The sequence below is a fragment of the Linepithema humile genome, chromosome 1, assembly GCF_040581485.1.
Source record: "Linepithema humile isolate Giens D197 chromosome 1, Lhum_UNIL_v1.0, whole genome shotgun sequence".
NCBI classification, from domain to species: domain Eukaryota; kingdom Metazoa; phylum Arthropoda; class Insecta; order Hymenoptera; family Formicidae; genus Linepithema; species Linepithema humile.
In genome coordinates this window covers 28,937,872-28,956,368 of record NC_090128.1, presented here as the reverse complement: position 1 = coordinate 28,956,368, position 18,497 = coordinate 28,937,872, and the positions used below count along the sequence as shown (strand labels likewise).

The 18,497-nt window shown below is 38.2% G+C and overlaps 1 protein-coding gene across 2 annotated transcripts in view; it reads right to left on the bottom strand.

Annotated features, from left to right (window-relative positions):
* Positions 1-18,497, bottom strand: part of LOC105678722 (uncharacterized) — a 187,340-nt gene that overhangs the window by 78,880 nt on the left and 89,963 nt on the right. The window contains exons 1-2 of one of the 2 annotated variants that reach the window (XM_012378276.2): positions 11,712-12,137; positions 97-320 (exon numbers count right to left, since the gene is read on the bottom strand). In XM_012378276.2, coding sequence (XP_012233699.1) covers positions 97-320; positions 11,712-11,802 — 315 coding nt within the window. In that variant the 5' untranslated portion in view covers positions 11,803-12,137. Of the gene's footprint in view, positions 1-96; positions 321-11,711; positions 12,138-18,497 lie in introns of those variants that run through there. The other variant, XM_067347347.1, reaches the window with a different exon arrangement.

The window sequence follows — 18,497 nt, the reverse complement described above, 5'->3', positions numbered from 1 at the left end:
TTCGCGACGAAGGCCGAACACACAGCCGCAAGCTGCTCGATAATATCCTTTAACACACATGCGTTATTCATTTTTCTGATTTCATGAGCGACTTACCTTGTAACTGCCGACCGCATGCGCGCCATCGTAGATGTAGAGATGGTCGTTGCAATCTAACTGCAGCTGATCGAATCGGAGCATGAACCGCTGGAGGATGCTATGAGTCTGGAAAGTAATGGCGCAATCGAGGTCCCTCTCATTTTGCGAGGTAAGAACGGCGCCGTCTATCTTCCTATAGAGATCCCGCATGAAGTATTTCTTGCAGACGTCGCTCATCTGGTCTGTAAGAAAAACGGAAACAAATAGAAGAGCGTTAATCGATTCGACTTATTTGCGCGAGAAAGTTGATAAATCGCAGTGTAAGCATCTTTCGACAATGGTCTTACGTAAAGTATACGAAATTAAGCACGAAAACTGGATGTAGTAAGATAATTTAAAAAAAAAAAATGTTTTTAGAAATCCTACAGAACTATTTTGCATACGACATTCTCTGGCAGAAATTAAGATAATCATTTTTCTGCAAAGGCAGTTCTGACGATTCTTGTGGCGAGTTTTAAACCTGCGTAAAATAGAATGCGGAAAACATTTTTAGAATATAACATTTTAAGGTGTTCGAAAAGTAAAGTCGATGTTTCTCTCGTCCGCGCACATTTCGTGGTTTGCATCTCGATGCAATGAAACAAACACACAATCGCACTTTTGCTCCGTTACGCGCGTGTTTTAAAAGCCGCTGTACAAAGAAATGAAATTCGCGTTTTGAGGTCAGTGCTGAAAATTCCACTTTACCACGCGGATGACACGCCGTGACGCGTCGTACAAATAACCACAATGCTAGCGCGGGATTGCAGCCAGCGGATTTGCATTTAAAACGAATGATAACGAATGCACGACAGTCGGCAGTCAACGCGTCGGGAAATAAGTTACAGACGCACTTCGTCCCGAACTAGGACGATATTGCGATTGCTATAGTTTCATGACATTATGCTATAACATATTTCGAGACAGGGAGCAGAAGTTGTAGCGCGCTGTGGAACTCTCGCGCTCGTCTAGGTCTCGCGGTCTCCCTTCCCCTCCCACCCTCCCATTACCATCCCTTTGCAGTTCCGGCTGTGACATCGAAATTACTTACTCCTAAGGACTGGAGGACACGTAACGCATGCGTTTATTTGCACTGGCTAAAGCGCAGCCTGCAAAACGGTCGCTGCCTCACTGGTCGCGTCGTGTTTTCGGCGATGTCGGAGAGCGCGGCAAATAAACAGCCACGGAAAATCCGGCGCGAGCATTGCGCCGCGTGCGCGATTAATTGCACGTAGTAATTTACTAGTCGCATTATCGGCAAGATGCGAGTACAAGAACGGACGGAACGCAATGAATTCTGTCGAACGAGCGCGGCATTAATGTAAGCGCGAATGCATTATTAACGCGATCATTACGCGTGCCTCATAAAATTACAAACGTGTGTAGATGTGTTTGCTTGAGTCACATCACACCTTTCAAACTTACTTAAGAGATTTGTCTTTGGACTGAGAGATTTCGATTTGTGTTTAAAGTCTCCATTTTTTTTACGATTTCTTATAACAGAAAAATGGCTATCGGTGGCGAGGCCTATTACATAAATAAAATCATTCTACTGGATTGTGTAATAACAACTCAACAAAGTCGTTAACTTTTACTGCCATTGACATGAAATTTTACGAGTCTTCCGCGCGCCTCGGCTCTGCCGTCCGGTCGTCGAACACGTACGATGCGTTGCACATCTGAGAGCGTAGTGAGTGAACAGGAAAAACGTGACTCGCCGTTAAGTAATGTATTATGGCACGCGCAGGTGGCATTTCGGATCAACGATATAGAGGCATCGTTGGTACTTTTTTAGCCTCCTATTTCCGATCGCACACATGAATCGAGAGTGCGCGCTATTTTTTTCATATCGACGATTCGATTTTCATATCAAACGTCGCTACTTTTGGAATGATATAATGAATTGATGACGATATCCGATAACATGTTCATTCTGTCGTGCCAATTTAAATGTGTCAAAAGAACAGGAAAGTGACATTAAAATTAGAACGAGTGAATAAAAGTTTTCGTCATCCTAGATATTCGGAATAAATAAAAATAACGGAATCTTAATCCCGAATATTCACAAAGGTCTTTGTACTAAAATATAAAACTTAAAAATATCTTAATTCGGAATCTGGAAATCTAGAGATCAGAAAATCACGAATCGAAAATATAATCTTTGTCGCGTTCAGAATCAACTAGAGAAAACAAAGCGACCTTGTGAATATGACAGAAGTAGAATTTTATAGGAGCTGAAATTGAAATATCAGAGTTAAGGAGATAATTTTTTCCTCGGACAATGATAATTCGATTTTCGCGAATAAGTAATTTTATCAAAAAGTTTTATTTCTCTCGAGTGTTTCGTGTTTGAAGTAATCTACTAGAAGCGAAATAAAAATATCTTGGTTAGACTTTTACGATAAAACTTTAATGGTTTCAAAAGTGGAACATGATGCGAGCAGAATTTTCTCAAACTTATTAGGATTATAGATAAAAAAATATTAACAAATTATATTTCAGAGAGGATTATAGATTAAAAAATATTAGTAAATTATAATATTTTAGAGATAAGAGTTTTCAAAGCATTTCAGACTCTTAATATTCGTCGAAATCTTCAAATCCACGGTATATATCGTGTGTATACATTTCAATCGCATTTCAATTTATATTGAAACATTCTATTCCCGGTCTATTGAGAACGTTTATATCAAAACGCCCGACTAACGCTCACTCAGCTCAACAGCGATTACGTTCCTCAATAGGAAGCACTATTCAGATGAGCATCGATCAAGAACGCGCGCCCTGCCGCACTTAATCATTTACAGTCCCTCATCGAAGAACCGATTCACCGATTCGTGCAGCCGTTTAAATGCACCAGACTGAGATGCTTAATGCTCGCCGTGATCAGTGAACGAACTGTGAGTTAGAGAATTATTCGACCGATTGGTAGCCGATTGATTCATGCGCCGTGAAGATAACGAGTTGATCCCAATGCAGTCACAATTAACTTCAGCCTGCTGCATCCGATAAGAGATGCCGAATTTTCGGTTACACCGGATCGTCTGATCATTTCCTTAAAATAAGCTTTGCCTCTACCGTTCGCGATAGACTTAATTATGTTAATATTGGATTACTTGAAGAGTATATATTGAGAGTTCTCTGAAAATAAAGGCTAAATGACATCAATATTTTAAAGAATCGCTGAGTAAAGGTCTCTCATTCCATATCTGAACATACAAATTGTGTATAAAAAAAACTTTCTGCAAAATGAATGCCGCATTTGCTAACAATAAGACAATGCGCTTCTCTGTAGAAGTGTTATTTTAATACGATTTGCTGTCATATTCATTTTATTTGCCTGATTTAGCTCCGTCCGACTTTCATCTATTCTTATCAATAAAATTTCTTTCTGAAAAGTGATTTTTCTCAAATAAAGAAATGCCTTAATTAATATTTTTCAGGCTTTAATAAATTGGTTTTATAATATAACGATTTTGGAGCATCGTTGATCCAAGTTAGATTATATTAAAAAATAAAAATAATTTTCTAAAGGTTTAAATCGCTTTTTCTATCTCATTCCGAGAACTTTTCAAATGACCCATGTACATATATCAGCGCCGCAGGATTAATCTGCCGCTCCGTTCGAACTGCTTTATGGCACTCTCAATTCTCTCGGGAGCGTAGAATTGAGATTGTCTCGGCGGTGCGGATTTTATTTCGTTCTCTTACTTTTTAGGTATACATTTATTGATTGTGCCTGTTTACAGAGTTCGCGAAGTAATACCGTTCCCGTGCTGTTTTATTTATCTTATTTATCAAGTGATATACAGGATATACGGTGAAACGTGACGCTTGATTGTTAATCTATGCAATTGCGTTACTATTGCGCTGCACTTAATTGGCGCTGCAATCTATACCACGAAAGATTGCTCGCAGATGTAATCAATTAATTATAGTTATTTAATAATGTACTTCAACCCTGCAACAAATGGGTTTGATTGCTCCCGGCAAGTCACTTGTAATTCGATAAACGTGTCACAATGTCACAAAATATTCCAGAGACGTGATCTTCGTTTTCTTTGTTCGATCGAGATGAAATTTTGCATTACCATAGAAATTTTCGGAATGAACACACGTGTGCGCAATTCGGAATTATCTTTGGCACGCAAAATGAAATTTTTAAGTAAGTGTAAATTATTCTCATTCTTATTGAGAAAACTTTGTTAGAATTGTATTAGACTTTTTTTATTTTTACTATAAAATATTTACGACATCGATTTGGATATAATACATTATTGTATAAAATAATAATTAAAAAACGTAAACGTCATTTTGACATATATTGTAAAGCTTTATAAAGCTTTACAAATTCTTCAAGCATCACAATATACAAATTTGATCTATCTGAGATAAAATTTGTATTCCTTTTTAGCATTATGGCTTAAAGTTTAACAAGTCGCACAACACTTGTGCGAACACGTTTCACGTTTGCAAGAATGCGACGAGATCAATCTGTTCGATCAAGCTTTCCGCGACAATCTCGCGATCGAGATTTCTTCAGTGCCGCTGATTCGTTCCGGCTGGACGAGCTGCAGGAACAAAAAGACGAAAATAAAAAGCCCGTAACGAGGCTAGCATGCGGGGAAGAGAAGTGAAGAGACGAGACGTCGCCGCCCCGAACAAGAAACTCGATTGAAAAGTTTCCGCTCGTCTCGCGGCGAGGGATGGTTTTCCGCATGGCACGCCCTCGCAGCTGCCGATGGACCGTTCGCATCCGGGGCGAGGTAAGTTTCTTGCGAAGATTCTCGTGAAGATAAAAGTGCGCTATTTCCGCCAGCGGTCACGACACCAGCGTAAATAAAGTGTGGCGTAAGATCGTGTTCCGCGACGATCGGCGTCGTCGAAATGCCACGTGCGCGTTGCATATCGCGATCGTCGAACGAGCGGTCTGACTTCCTTCCGCTAGTTTTCCACTTGCCCGTGGCGATATCCGTAGAGCTGAACTACTGACGTGTTTCGCTCTCGCCGTAGATCGAGATTTTACTGCGTAGAACAAATCAGAGAGTTTTTCTCGATCGATGACTGGGACGATAAATTGTGCAATAATATAAATTATTAATGGCGAATTAAGAAAAATTTAAGACATTATTTGTTTTACAATCGTTAAAAAGAAGTGTGCACAGTAATTTGAATTACTATCTGTTCATTGAAGAGAAATAAGAAGTGAGCACAAAGAAATTTAATTTCGACGTAGGATTGACAAAAAAAAAAGGGAGATTCCGTTATCTATGTACACTCTTGAATCTTAATTCGCTGAGACCGTTTAATCTTCAATGTTAAATATCTTCGCAATTAAATCTGTCGTCAAATATTTGCTAAGGAAAGGCCGAAATTCGCTGAAGAATCTATCATTAAAATGATATTGCCGTAAGATGAGACTAGACTGCAGCGGAGATAAGTTCGTATTAAACTAAAAGACTTTTTTCGAAAATAACTCAGTGTGCGAAACGGTAATCAACAAATAGCAGGAGTTTCCTGAATAGCGAGCGACAAAGTAATGATTAACTAGCTTGGGTATTAAGTGACACTGTAATTTTTATTCATTTTACAGCAAAGTTACTCCGCAATCTAACTCTATCCCGTGGTAGTTAATACACCGTATTAACTTAAAAACTTTAATGCATAGTATTTTCTTTCTCTTAATTTCCCGCGCAATCATTCATTACCGAATATATATATTTTCGCTAAACACGTTAAATTTGTCGTGCACGCAAAATTAATCTCGCACGGCTACTTTATGCGCGTTTCGCACGAGCTGTAGAATTTTTTAGCACACCGCCGCACACACTCGCGTATCAATAAACGCCGATAAACGCTCATCAGCGTATGACCGACAGAACGTCGGTCGTACGGGAACGCGTTCGCATCGATTTGCGGTTTTCGATCCACCGTCCGGTGGATCGCGCCGCGTAATGTCACCGCGAAGTTTCGAATTTCACGTGAAGTCGCGTGCGAAACGAGTCAGTGCCGCGGGCGCCGGGAGGGGTGAAGGAAGGGGGAGGGGGGGGAGGGTGAGCGGTGGAGAAGCGAGCCGGCGAGCGGGCTTACGCGAGCAAGCGCGGAACAAGGAAGAGAGACGCGAGAGAGCACAACGATGGAAAAGGGAGAGAAGGCGACGCGAAAGAGAGAGAGAGAAGGAGGGAGGGTGGAAGGGGAAGACGGAGAGGGAGAGAGAGAGAGAGAGAGAGAGAGAGAGAGAGAGAGAGAGAGAGAGACAGACGACGTCGAGAGAGGGAAGGAGACCCTTTGGTCACGATGGTGCGCGTCGGCCCTACGACCCTCCGGCAACCACCCCTTCTCGTGTGCCACCATCCAACGCGACCCTCCCTCTTGTACCCGGGCTCGCCCTCCGCCCTCTCGCCCTGGTTCCCGTTCTCTCCCTCTACCTCTCTGTAGGCTCTCTCTCTCTCTCTCTCTCTGTCTTCCTCCCTCTCCCTTCTGGCACGATGTAAGCCCGCTCCGTCGATCAATATTACTCTCTTCGAGCGCACCACGGCTCGTCTGAGCGCCAACCGAGCGCTATCATATTAAGTTCCGAGCACTTTGCTCCGAGCACTTGGAGGAGCTCCGGCGCATCGCGAAAAGTTTTCTCGCGCGAATACGCCGAGAGCGCACGATATTATCTGTATCTCTCCCTCGTGACGGAGGTCGCGTCGCCGTTTTTTTTTTTATGGTCGTCTGAGCCCCAATCTATTTTCCTTTTTAGACGAGGCGAATATGAATTTTCACCTATGCTCTATAAATTTCGTACCGCTGGAAAAATGCTGTATAATCTTGTAACGTAACGGGTGGGCGAAATACCTCTATAAAGATTAACGCGAGCTTACCGTTTAAACGCATTTACAGGCGGGAAACCTTGTCAATTTACGAATTCTAGAAAAAACATTTCGTTGCAAATATAATATTCTCTCGTTCGCGGGCTACACTTCAAAGGTCGTAGAAGAGACAATTTATTTTCCAGTGATTTATTAACGAATCTAAAAGACACATTTAATTATTCTGCTAATCAAATCCGCGTAAAGTTCCCAAAACAAATCGTTTCTTCAACAGTATTCAGTTCAGTTTTCACTGAACGATATCAGCCTGCATCCGTCGTGGCGCGAAGTTATTCCCGCTGGTCTAATAAATGTGACCTCATCTCACGGCAAGAATTTCTCGCCGCTCTTGTCCGCATTGACGCCAAAGAAGTGTCGTGTTCCGCGCGTGCTTTGTCGCGGAAGAAGCTCGCAAGCGCCAGGCCGAAAGTTTTCCTCGCGATACGTCGACCGATTTTATCTTACCGGGAAATAAAAGGCCCAGGAACAATGTTATCGGTGCATATAACGCGGATGCTCTTAAAAGTTTACCTGAAAGCTGCGACCGGGCGCGTTCCTCGGCTCCTATCGCGCCTTAAAGCCATCGACCTGATCCGCTCTACGTGACAAAGGAAAGTTCAGTGATACGAACGAAATGTACGTGAGCGTTCACAAACAACTTCCCTTTCCGTTTTTCTTTTTAACGCCGCAAACTTTCCGAGTGATTTTGTTTACGCCGCTGTGTGAGCAAATAATGGTAAAATTTATTTTCTTTTGTTTTCAATGCTTTTATGAAATGTTCTCAAAGTGCTGTGACCACTTTAACTCACTTTCCGCATCTCTATTATCAACGATTAAAATTGCTGTTATTAGATATAGATAGACAGATACGATAATTGAATACACCAAAATACCAGCCAAATTTAAAGCTTATAGAAAAAGTATCATCACACGCACGCTGCAATTTTATAAAATAAAACTCGACATTTATCTGCGACTCATCTAGTCACCGAGTAATCGCGCATTCCGGTGTGTTTTACACATATTTCAGCATCATTTACGAGACGCAATCATCGCAAGCGCGCCCGTAAATCTGCATTCGCGTCGTGATTGGTTCGCGCGCTGGTTCGATCAAACGTTTTATCGACTATGAAATGCTAAAATCTCGGTCGTGATGCAACGCTAGAATTCGCATCTAATGAAATCGCAGGGTAAGCGGGGGCGCGCAGCCGCGCGATCGTAAAAATTCTTTGTCGCGGACGACTGCTGCGAAATTATGCCAGCACAATGGCGCCCACTAAAAAGGGAAACGACACTCGTGTTTTGAATACGAGCCCTCGAGCCGGAGGCTTGCCCGCAAAAATTCGCGACACAACGACTCGCCGTCGTAGAAATGGCACTTAATCCGCGTCGCCGCGCTCGCAGTATCGACATTTCGGAAAGTGCTTTCGACCTCTAAACTTTGTGAAGTATAAACTTATGACGGAAAAAACGACTTCGCTTTACTTTAAATGCTTCCACCTTTGATAAATCTTGCTCGGATAATAAAAATTATAATCATTATCTTTGGAAAATCTGTACGTGTATTCTTAATTAATGAATAACTAAAAAAATTTTATTCTTTTGTGAACAACAAAATTAATTGTAAACTGTAATACTTTGCAAAGTGCACTTTAATTTATTACAGTTTTTATTTTAGTATTCGATTTAGCGCAAAATTAATAATCAATGTACTGTAGTAAATATTCATTTAATTAGAAACTATAACATTTAGCTTCAATGTGATATAATATATATACAAGATTACTACGCAGCATTATTTTAACGCATTCAATTAAGTACCCCATAATTACATTAATATAATGACTTGTTAATATTATAGTATACATTAATATTCGTTAATATTCATTAAATTAATAGCAGTAAAAGAGTCTTCTCTATGTACGTGAACTATCGTGGCGTACTTAATGCACAGCACTTTATACATTTTAGATTCTCTTCATTATTAATTCAGACACAATTAATAATAAAAGTGGGATTATACATCAAATTTCGTTAAAATTTGTATGTGTTCAAGATAAAACGGGTGTTTCGTTCCTAATAGAGCACTTTATATGAAGCTAAAACGCACAAAGACCTATCTGTACACGTAGTAATGTGCGGTGGACGTTTGTGCTGGTTGGTGTAGCCGTCGCGATGGAATCGATTCTCACCATGGTATTCTAAACCTTACCTTACCTACCCCAAGTACGATCTAAAGCGCGCCGCCCTGTACACGTAACGCAAGACACATGCGTCCCTAATGCATTAAGACAACTTTTCTTCGTGCCAGCGCAACGAATATGGGCAGAACCCACTTTTCGTCGTGCATAAAGTCGCGAATGAAGTTTCCGACGTGAAAACGCAGAACATAGCGCTGAGAATGTTACTGACATAAGCCATAAAAAGTAAATTTTACAAGAGAGCGAAAAGCGAGTGGGAAAAATTTTACATTACGCTTCTTGTTTCCAAGTTCTTGTCAAATCTCCCCCCCCCCTTTTTTTTTACTTTTGAAAACGGACCTTTTAGAAAAATATTTTCCTGAAAAAGCAACTTTGTCCTTTGCGAAGAAAACTTTTCAATTCAAATAACATTTCTACTAACTCACTTGCGCGTTGCAATGACCATACTATTTAATCTATCTTTAAGGCTCCTAGGTAGTCACCGCAGCCATATTAGATTCGTGACGTCAGAAGCGAGAAATGACACGCCGAGAATTCTTGCGTGCCATTTCTAAATAAAATGATAATTTAACAAAGTAACACTCTAGATCGCTTTAAGACACCTGTAAAATTGTCCGAAAACTATGCTTTTTCCTTGACAGGTTATAAACAATCGTTAAATCAACCGTGAAGCGAAGCCTAATTATGCGAGAAAACACACGGTTGACAGCTGTCTGTATGAGTAGAAAATACTCCTTCTACGTTGGGCTTTCCCTGCTAATCTTAGTTTTCGGATAATTTTACAGGTTTCATGAACACGTCACATATCACAGCACTAACATTTAACGAATATTAACGAAATGGCACGCAAGAATAAATTGGGTAGTCAACATGTCATTTTTTCACGTCTAATAGTTCATCGATTCTCCACCTAAGACGCTGCATGAGAATTTCTGTCATATGGACATGTCGGTAACGGTACTAAGCTATATATATTCTGTATTTATCGCGTTTATTTTTTTGTAAACAAATTTTTGAATTATAAATTAGCATTTTGTATGTTATTCAGTAATTTACTTTTATCGTATCAATTGATTAGGTCAAACTGTTACACTATTTACTTATACAATAAATCGACTAGGTAAATTCGACTAGGTTTTTATTCCTACCACAATTATGTCGCCACTGTCAACGCGGAGTTCACGGCTACGGGACCAGGAGCCTTAAGACAATTAACGAACTTTTTTTAATAGAACTATTATGGTAACTCAACTTTTGTTACGATATATGAATTAGATTTATACTGCTTTCGGTACTTTATGTAAAAGTAGCAGTAGAATTTCGAGAAAATAATTTGCGATAACTCGCGCACTGCTAACGTTGAACTATTTAATACGGAATCATACGATGCGTGTGATTGTATTTTTAGCATACGTCAATGCTGAAAAGCAGCAGAATATCAGCGCTGGAAATATCTCTTGACCCATCCCTCTTGCAAAACCGCGCGCGCCGCAACGATAATCCGTGACGCGAATTCTCGTTCGATTTTATAGCACGAGACGATTTTATTGTGCGCCATGCGTCGTACGCGGCTATCGAGAGCAACGGTAAATTTCCAGATGCCTCTCGAATTCTTGCCTCGAGAGGTGAACGATGGATGGCTGTATGTATTCCCGCAATACTTGTCCGATTTTATGTCGTAGTCGTTTTAAAAGAGCTAATGAAATATACAGTTTATAGTCTATAACTTTTAAATCGATTTAAACTTGAATCAAAATATAGCTCTAGATAAATGTAAAAAAATCAAAATGTTCCTGAATATTTCACATCGATATTTTGAGAGTGATTAATGGACGATTTTACATCACAGCTGTAAAATTTAAAGATCTTTAAATGTCAGATAAATTGCATTCATGTTATAAATAAATTTTCCGACTCGCCACAATTTATCACCAACCGCATTAGTCTAGCAATATTAGACGCGGCGCTCGTATTATAATTATCAGTCTATTATAATTTTGGTTTAATTGAAATTATCTAATTCATCTAGTTTCCACTCTTCCGATTTATATTGCCTTTAATACAAATTTAATCTATAAACGCATTAGAGAACTGATTATCGTCCATAAACATAGTCGACTAAATTGATAATAGCGACAGTTGAAAAGGATTAAGGATGAATCAAAATTGTTTGAATACAATGGATCAAAATGGTCTGAACGGATAAAGTTCATTGACCAATCTCTGCTCTGACAGTATATAGCAGATACTTAGCAACTAATGACTGAAAAAGAGTTGAAAAGAGAGAACGTGAGTCAAGTGATAAAAGCTTTGTTTAGCAATTGTGTCAAGTAGATAATGATATCTTCGCTCAAAACCGGTGAGAAATTATTTGCAGAATTTTAAAACCTCTTCACACGATATTGTTCGCTTGGGAAGAACGCACGATGAAAATCTCATACGAATGTTAATATCGAGCGCTGCCATTGCACTCTCGTGCCAGCATTACCAGCCACTCTTAAATTACACCGATAAAAGACACGGGATGCGTACTCACAATCATCATTCTTGCCATCGGCGCGGCCGGCACGCTGGCCCAGCACGAGCGCCAGGAGCAGCAGGGCCCGAGCACCCCCTGCTAAACACATCCCTGCGACGGCCTTATCGTTATCGGCACGCGCGCATCGTCCGCACCGCCACCACGCGAAAGGCACAGATAGGGACGTTGTCTCTCTTGTCCGCACGTACGCTCGGCACGCACGCACGTACACCACTGCGACGAACACCACGACGAATGACCACACCCCGCGACGTGTCCCGCGCGACTGAGCGCCGCTGCACAGCGCGATTTTACGCGCGAACCGCCCCCACACGCATCGTCCCCCGTCGTCGTAGTCGTGGTCGTCGTCGTCGTCGTCGTCGTCGTCGACGTCGTCGTCGTAGTCGTCGTCGTTGAAGGGAGAGAGAAGAAGAGAGGGAGGAGAGGGGGAGAAAGAGAGGAAACCGCTCGCGCATGCGCCCTGCGATATCAGCCCCGAGAAGGGTGTGGATATGGACGGGGGTTGAAAAGATCCCGCGACGTACTACGCCGACACCCACGCTCATTGTTGAGGCGAGTTAATGAGGGCGAGCGTAACCGGCTTTCCGGCCGGATTACGTTGCACCGCAACGCAGCGCAGACACACGAGAACGTGCGAAAATGACATTCGCAAAATATGAATAAGAAAAGACGGTAATCGCTTGATCCAGCATTGTGCGCCCTGAGAAGTATGATTGGATTTGCCGATCAAGATCGTGTATCTCCTTCGGTATTAGTATTTAAGAAATAGTTATTATTGATCAACGCGAGAAAAAAATGCACGTGATTTACATAATTGTACCTAAAAAAGTATAAACCAAACTTTGATATAAGATATAAACTTTGATAAAAAGATCAAAATTAAAAGCCTAATTTTTAAAAATTTAGAAAATTCAGGACGAAAGGATAATTCCAATCCCATCACTTGTATGTATACGTGTGCGGAATGAAATGCATAATTATTAAGTTGCGTTGCAAATGGATAAAATTACATAAATTATAATCATAATCCGCGATAACAAACAATCTTGTTTATGTGAAAAAATAAATACAATCCCCCGAACGTCAGCAGGTAACTTTAAATTAAACTTTAAACAATGCTCTCTCGGCGCCTTAAATATTGTCGCACAACCATAAGCGAGCGCTCCAATGTGCTCCTCGGCGGTACAAGTATTGCATGCGGAAGTTACAACGCTGGTTACATGCCCCCAGTCGGCCGCAAAAGCTCCGAATCGCGGCGAACTTCCTCGTTGCATTCAATTTCGAGGAAATTTAGAATTCCTCGCGGACGTTGTCGAGGTTCCGAGGGACCGCGCCGGTGGAATGGGTCGACGGAAAAGTGCAGGAATTGCAAATCTTGACCGCGTGAGTCGCCGGCACGTGGAGAAATTCGCGTGGATCCGGAAGCGGATGCGGATTGTTGTCGATGCATACGAAGTTACAATACTTTGGTGACGAAGCGTGAAGTCGACGCGCCGCACCTTCTACGGCCAAAGAAGAGATGTCGAAGTGCCAGGTTTCGCAGTGCTGATGAGAAAAATCTTGTAGACGAGCGTAGGAAAATCGAGATAGACTCCCAGTGAGATGCACGCTAAACGTGTACAATATTAAAAAAAAAAAAATTAATTTGTAATGAAAAAAATGTGTATTCTCTATATTTTTATGTAGAATATAAGACATATTTTATATAGACATAATTTATCTTGTCCAGATTTTGTTAGGAGATGAAATTAAAAATAATTTTGTTAATAATACAAAACTAACTTTACTTTAAACTTAACAAATTATACGTATACAATTTTAACAGTACTTTCTCTGCACGCATAACACGATTGGTTAACGTATATGTAAGACCGCGCGTGTTTTGCACTTTTAATAAAAATTAGTATTATGGTACAATTATTGCAATTGTTTCAATTATTAAAATTGTTGCCATTGATAAAACGTCTTATGTCACCACAATTTTAAAGTAGTTTAAGAGATAAAAAATTCCAATTTCCTTGATTAATTACTCCAACTATTAACAGACAAATTTCAACAAAGGCCAGCCAAATTTTACACGTGAAATGAAAAAATTGCACGAAAGTTTTATATTAAATATTTTTTTATTTTGTATTGACGTCAGTTTTTTAATAATTTACCTTTTGTATGAAAAATAAAACCATTTTAATGGTGTGATTTAATTAAGTGATGATATAATTTATTATTCTCATTTGGCCCTATTTTCTGATATCATATTTTTTATAAAATATACAACAGTCTTTTTTAAGTGAATAAAATAAATAACAGCTTTTTTCCATAGGTAAAATATAATATGACAAATTTTTTCCTATAGATTTTTATGTACATTATGTACAACGTTGTTCCAACAATCGTGTGTACTTGGCGCTTTTTTGTTAAAACCTGATGTAATACCTTTTTAAAAAAATTTTATAATTACTTGCCTTCATAAATATTATAATAATTATAAAATAATTATTGGAATAAATTAATAGCTTTTATAAGAGAAAGGACAAAGTTTGCTCAGTCGTTTACTTATAACAGTAAGTAAAAGGAATCGAGTATACGGTGATTAAGATGGTTGTCGCAAATATTTAACAAACTACGGCCAGTAAAAAAAATAATTTAAACATCTTTTGCGGGTAACTGCCAGGGGCAAGCGGATTCAAGCGACGAGCGATTAAAACCCTTTCCTTTTGGGCGGAAAATTAGATTGCCGTCGGTAGACGAGGTAACGCGCGAGGTGACAAGATTAAAAAGTCGTCTGCGGAAAACTAAGAAGGTGCGAAAAGTCGCCGTGGTAAATCTCATTTTATAAGCGGGCGCGAATGAATTATTGTTCAGTAACGTCGATTTTTTTCCGTTCCGAAAGTATTCTCGTTGAAAGAAAAAAATTCTGCCACGAAAAAAATATTCCGTGACGATTGTTATTTTAGAGTTTGATCATATAATTTTACTCTTAAAAGACAAAAAATGAAAAGTTAAAATTTCTCACGCAAATTTTTGTGATTGTAATCAAACAGCAATGACGACTAATCAGATAAAGTAAATGTAAAGTGTAAAATGTGGGAGTCACTGATAATTACATTATCGATCTGCTCGGTGATACGATGCTCTCTTCATAAAAGAGTGCAGAGTAATATAGAAAAATCGTTAGACGCAATGAAAAGATTAATATTTTGTCAGTATTAATGAGATTTCATTGACATACGTAGAAAAAATGTTCAACCAATGAAGAAAATATTGAATATTTTAATATCGTTTACATATGTTCCATTTAACATTGTTGACATTTGTTAATCGAGATAAAATTTTTTCACTTTTATAATATAGATAAAAAGTTAAAAACAGAAGATTGATTTATTTTTCAATTAAAGATAATTAATTTGCACAGTTAATTGCATTTCGCTAAATTGTTTTGCAAAATTAAACATTTATTATTAAACATTTATTTATTAAAGTGTGTAATAATTATGAGAAAGAATCTCCGACATATATGTATTATTTTAAGATTTCGTAAATTTTATGTTACATATAAAAATTGTTTAACTAATTAATTAACAAATATTTTTTATCAAGGAAAAGATTTAGCTTTTATAACTATGTTTTATCTGTGAGTAAATAATTATTAAATGAGTGTTTAGCAAACTTGACAAAGAAGAATTAATTTAATTTATTAATTATATTCTATATAAAGACAATAATTAATGAAATAATTATGTTATGGCGTTATCGATGATTATACGTTTACATCAGTGCTCGGAATTAGTCTGAACATTTCAGCCGATTTCCGTGGTATACGCCTCCTTTCCTCTTCTTACCGCGCGCGCCGCAGCCGCTAGGGCCAGCGCCGCCGAGCGTTAGGAGCGGCACTATCTGATTAGGTTCTATGAGTAGGTTCTTCTCCCTATTTATTAAAATTTAAAAAAATTTATTAAAATTTATTAAGGCTCCTGGTCCCGTAGCCGTGAACTCCGCGTTGACAGTGGCGACATAATTGTGGTAGGAATAAAAACCTAGTCGAATTTACCTAGTCGATTTATTGTATAAGTAAATAGTGTAACAGTTTGACCTAATCAATTGATACGATAAAAGTAAATTACTGAATAACATACAAAATGCTAATTTATAATTCAAAAATTTGTTTACAAAAAAATAAACGCGATAAATACAGAATATATATAGCTTAGTACCGTTACCGACATGTCCATATGACAGAAATTCTCATGCAGCGTCTTAGGTGGAGAATCGATGAACTATTAGACGTGAAAAAATGACATGTTGACTACCCAATTTATTCTTGCGTGCCATTTCGTTAATATTCGTTAAATGTTAGTGCTGTGATATGTGACGTGTTCATGAAACCTGTAAAATTATCCGAAAACTAAGATTAGCAGGGAAAGCCCAACGTAGAAGGAGTATTTTCTACTCATACAGACAGCTGTCAACCGTGTGTTTTCTCGCATAATTAGGCTTCGCTTCACGGTTGATTTAACGATTGTTTATAACCTGTCAAGGAAAAAGCATAGTTTTCGGACAATTTTACAGGTGTCTTAAAGCGATCTAGAGTGTTACTTTGTTAAATTATCATTTTATTTAGAAATGGCACGCAAGAATTCTCGGCGTGTCATTTCTCGCTTCTGACGTCACGAATCTAATATGGCTGCGGTGACTACCCAGGAGCCTTAAAAATAAATTTTTTTTTAAATTTATTAAGTGGAAATATTTCAATAGATTTCTACGTCACCCATGAGGTACTAATACTGACACGTTTTTCAAAAAGTGGTTTTTATCTACATTATTGCATCAATTGTTCATTCTCATAAAAGGCTAAGAAAATCTAATTAAGAAAATCTCTTTTACATATATATTTTTTTTTAAATTAAAAATTTATTTTTATCTTTAGTGGAATAGGTCTACGGGGGAAACCATTTAAAAAAAAACGCGTCAGCATTAGTATCTCATGGGTGACGTGGAAATCTATTGAAATATTTCCACTTAATAAATTTAAAAATAAAAAATTTATTTTTAATAAATTTTAATACATTTTTAAAAATTTTAATAAATAGGGAAAAGAACCCACTCATAATCAGATAGTGTCGCTCCTAACGCTCGGCGGCGCTGGCCTTAGCGGCTGCGGCGCGCGCGGTAAGGAGAGGAAAGGAGGCGTATACCACGGAAATCGGCTGAAATGTTCAGACTAATTCCGAGCACTGGTTTACATAAATCGATGGAGACACTAGTCAATAAAATTCCGACTGTTAGAACGCCACAATTTCCAGCTCTGCAGGTCGTCATATCGCGACGTCATACAGGCAAGAAAAATCGATAACGTACGACGTGTCCGTCATACTCATCGCGATGTCGTGAAGCGATGACACGATGGTATATAATAGCCAGTCAAAGGGTTAAATCGATACTACGATTTCAAGCTATATCGCGGAACACTCGAATGGCCAAAACAGTAAAGTATTAAAAATTTGTTGTGGTTATTTTCAATTTTTCATTTTGCTTGTATTCATAATATAATAAATGTGAAACTCGTTATTATCACAATATTGTTCTCTATTTAAGAAAAATAATATTTAATTATTATAAAATATTTTTAAAAAATAATTTAATTATTATAAAATATAAAAATATATTGTGGTAACATGTGATTCACTACACACTCACATATATAATATATATAATTTAATGTAACACAGTTTTACTATTTTATTTTTTAATTTGACATAATGTTTTTATTATAATTGTTATTATGTTCGTCAATAACGAATAATAGGACATAAAATGTAAGAAACATTATAATAATTGATACTACGACTATAAATCCTGCATTGATAATTCTACAAATTTTTATATTCTTTATTTATTTTTATTGCTTCATTTTGCTTCTCTCGCTTTACTTTTGTCTCGTAGCGCTTTACGTATCAGCGATCGTAAAAATCTCTTTTACATAATCCACAAACGTTTTATTACGCTTTTGAAGCGCTACTTATTAACAGGTCTTTTCTCTCTTTTATCACATTTCTCAATCCGGTTTTCACCGTAACGACTTTCCGCGTGCGTTGAAAAAAAAGTGTACAACGTTATGTATTTTTAATAGCAGTGCTTTAAATTAGTATCTCAGTATTAAAACAAACTCTCTTCATCGCCTCAGGCAGTTTTGCAGTGAGGCATTAAATCGGACGTTTTTATTTCGCAAAATTAAATAGAGGATGTGGAAGAATGCCGCCACGCGACCCTCGTGACTGCGAACCATCACATTCACGCTCCGTGCGAATTACCGATTAATCAATCTTAATCTCGATTAACCGGACACAAAAGCGGACGACAGCGGACACTGCGCAACCTTCGTGTGCTTCGGTAAGTAACTTTCGACATAAATTACGACTTGGCAACACGACAAAGTGCCGAGTCCAGAATCGTAGCCAGAAAAATGTCCATTCTGAAATTCACTAAAACTAGCTAGAGATTCGAGCTGCCGCAAAAAATTCTGTTTCCATAAATGCATAAAACCATAAATGCCTTATTTTAATATAATCAAACCTTATCTATCATAAATGCCTTATTTTAATATAATCAAACCTTATCTATCATTCAAATCAGATATTATCAAATATCATCTGTAATTATTACCATTGTTGTTGTTATTATTATTATTATTGATAATTAATTAGATAATTAATATAAGTTGATAGTTAAATATTACTATTTTTTAAATTAATTATATTAATTATTAATATTATTAATATTATTATT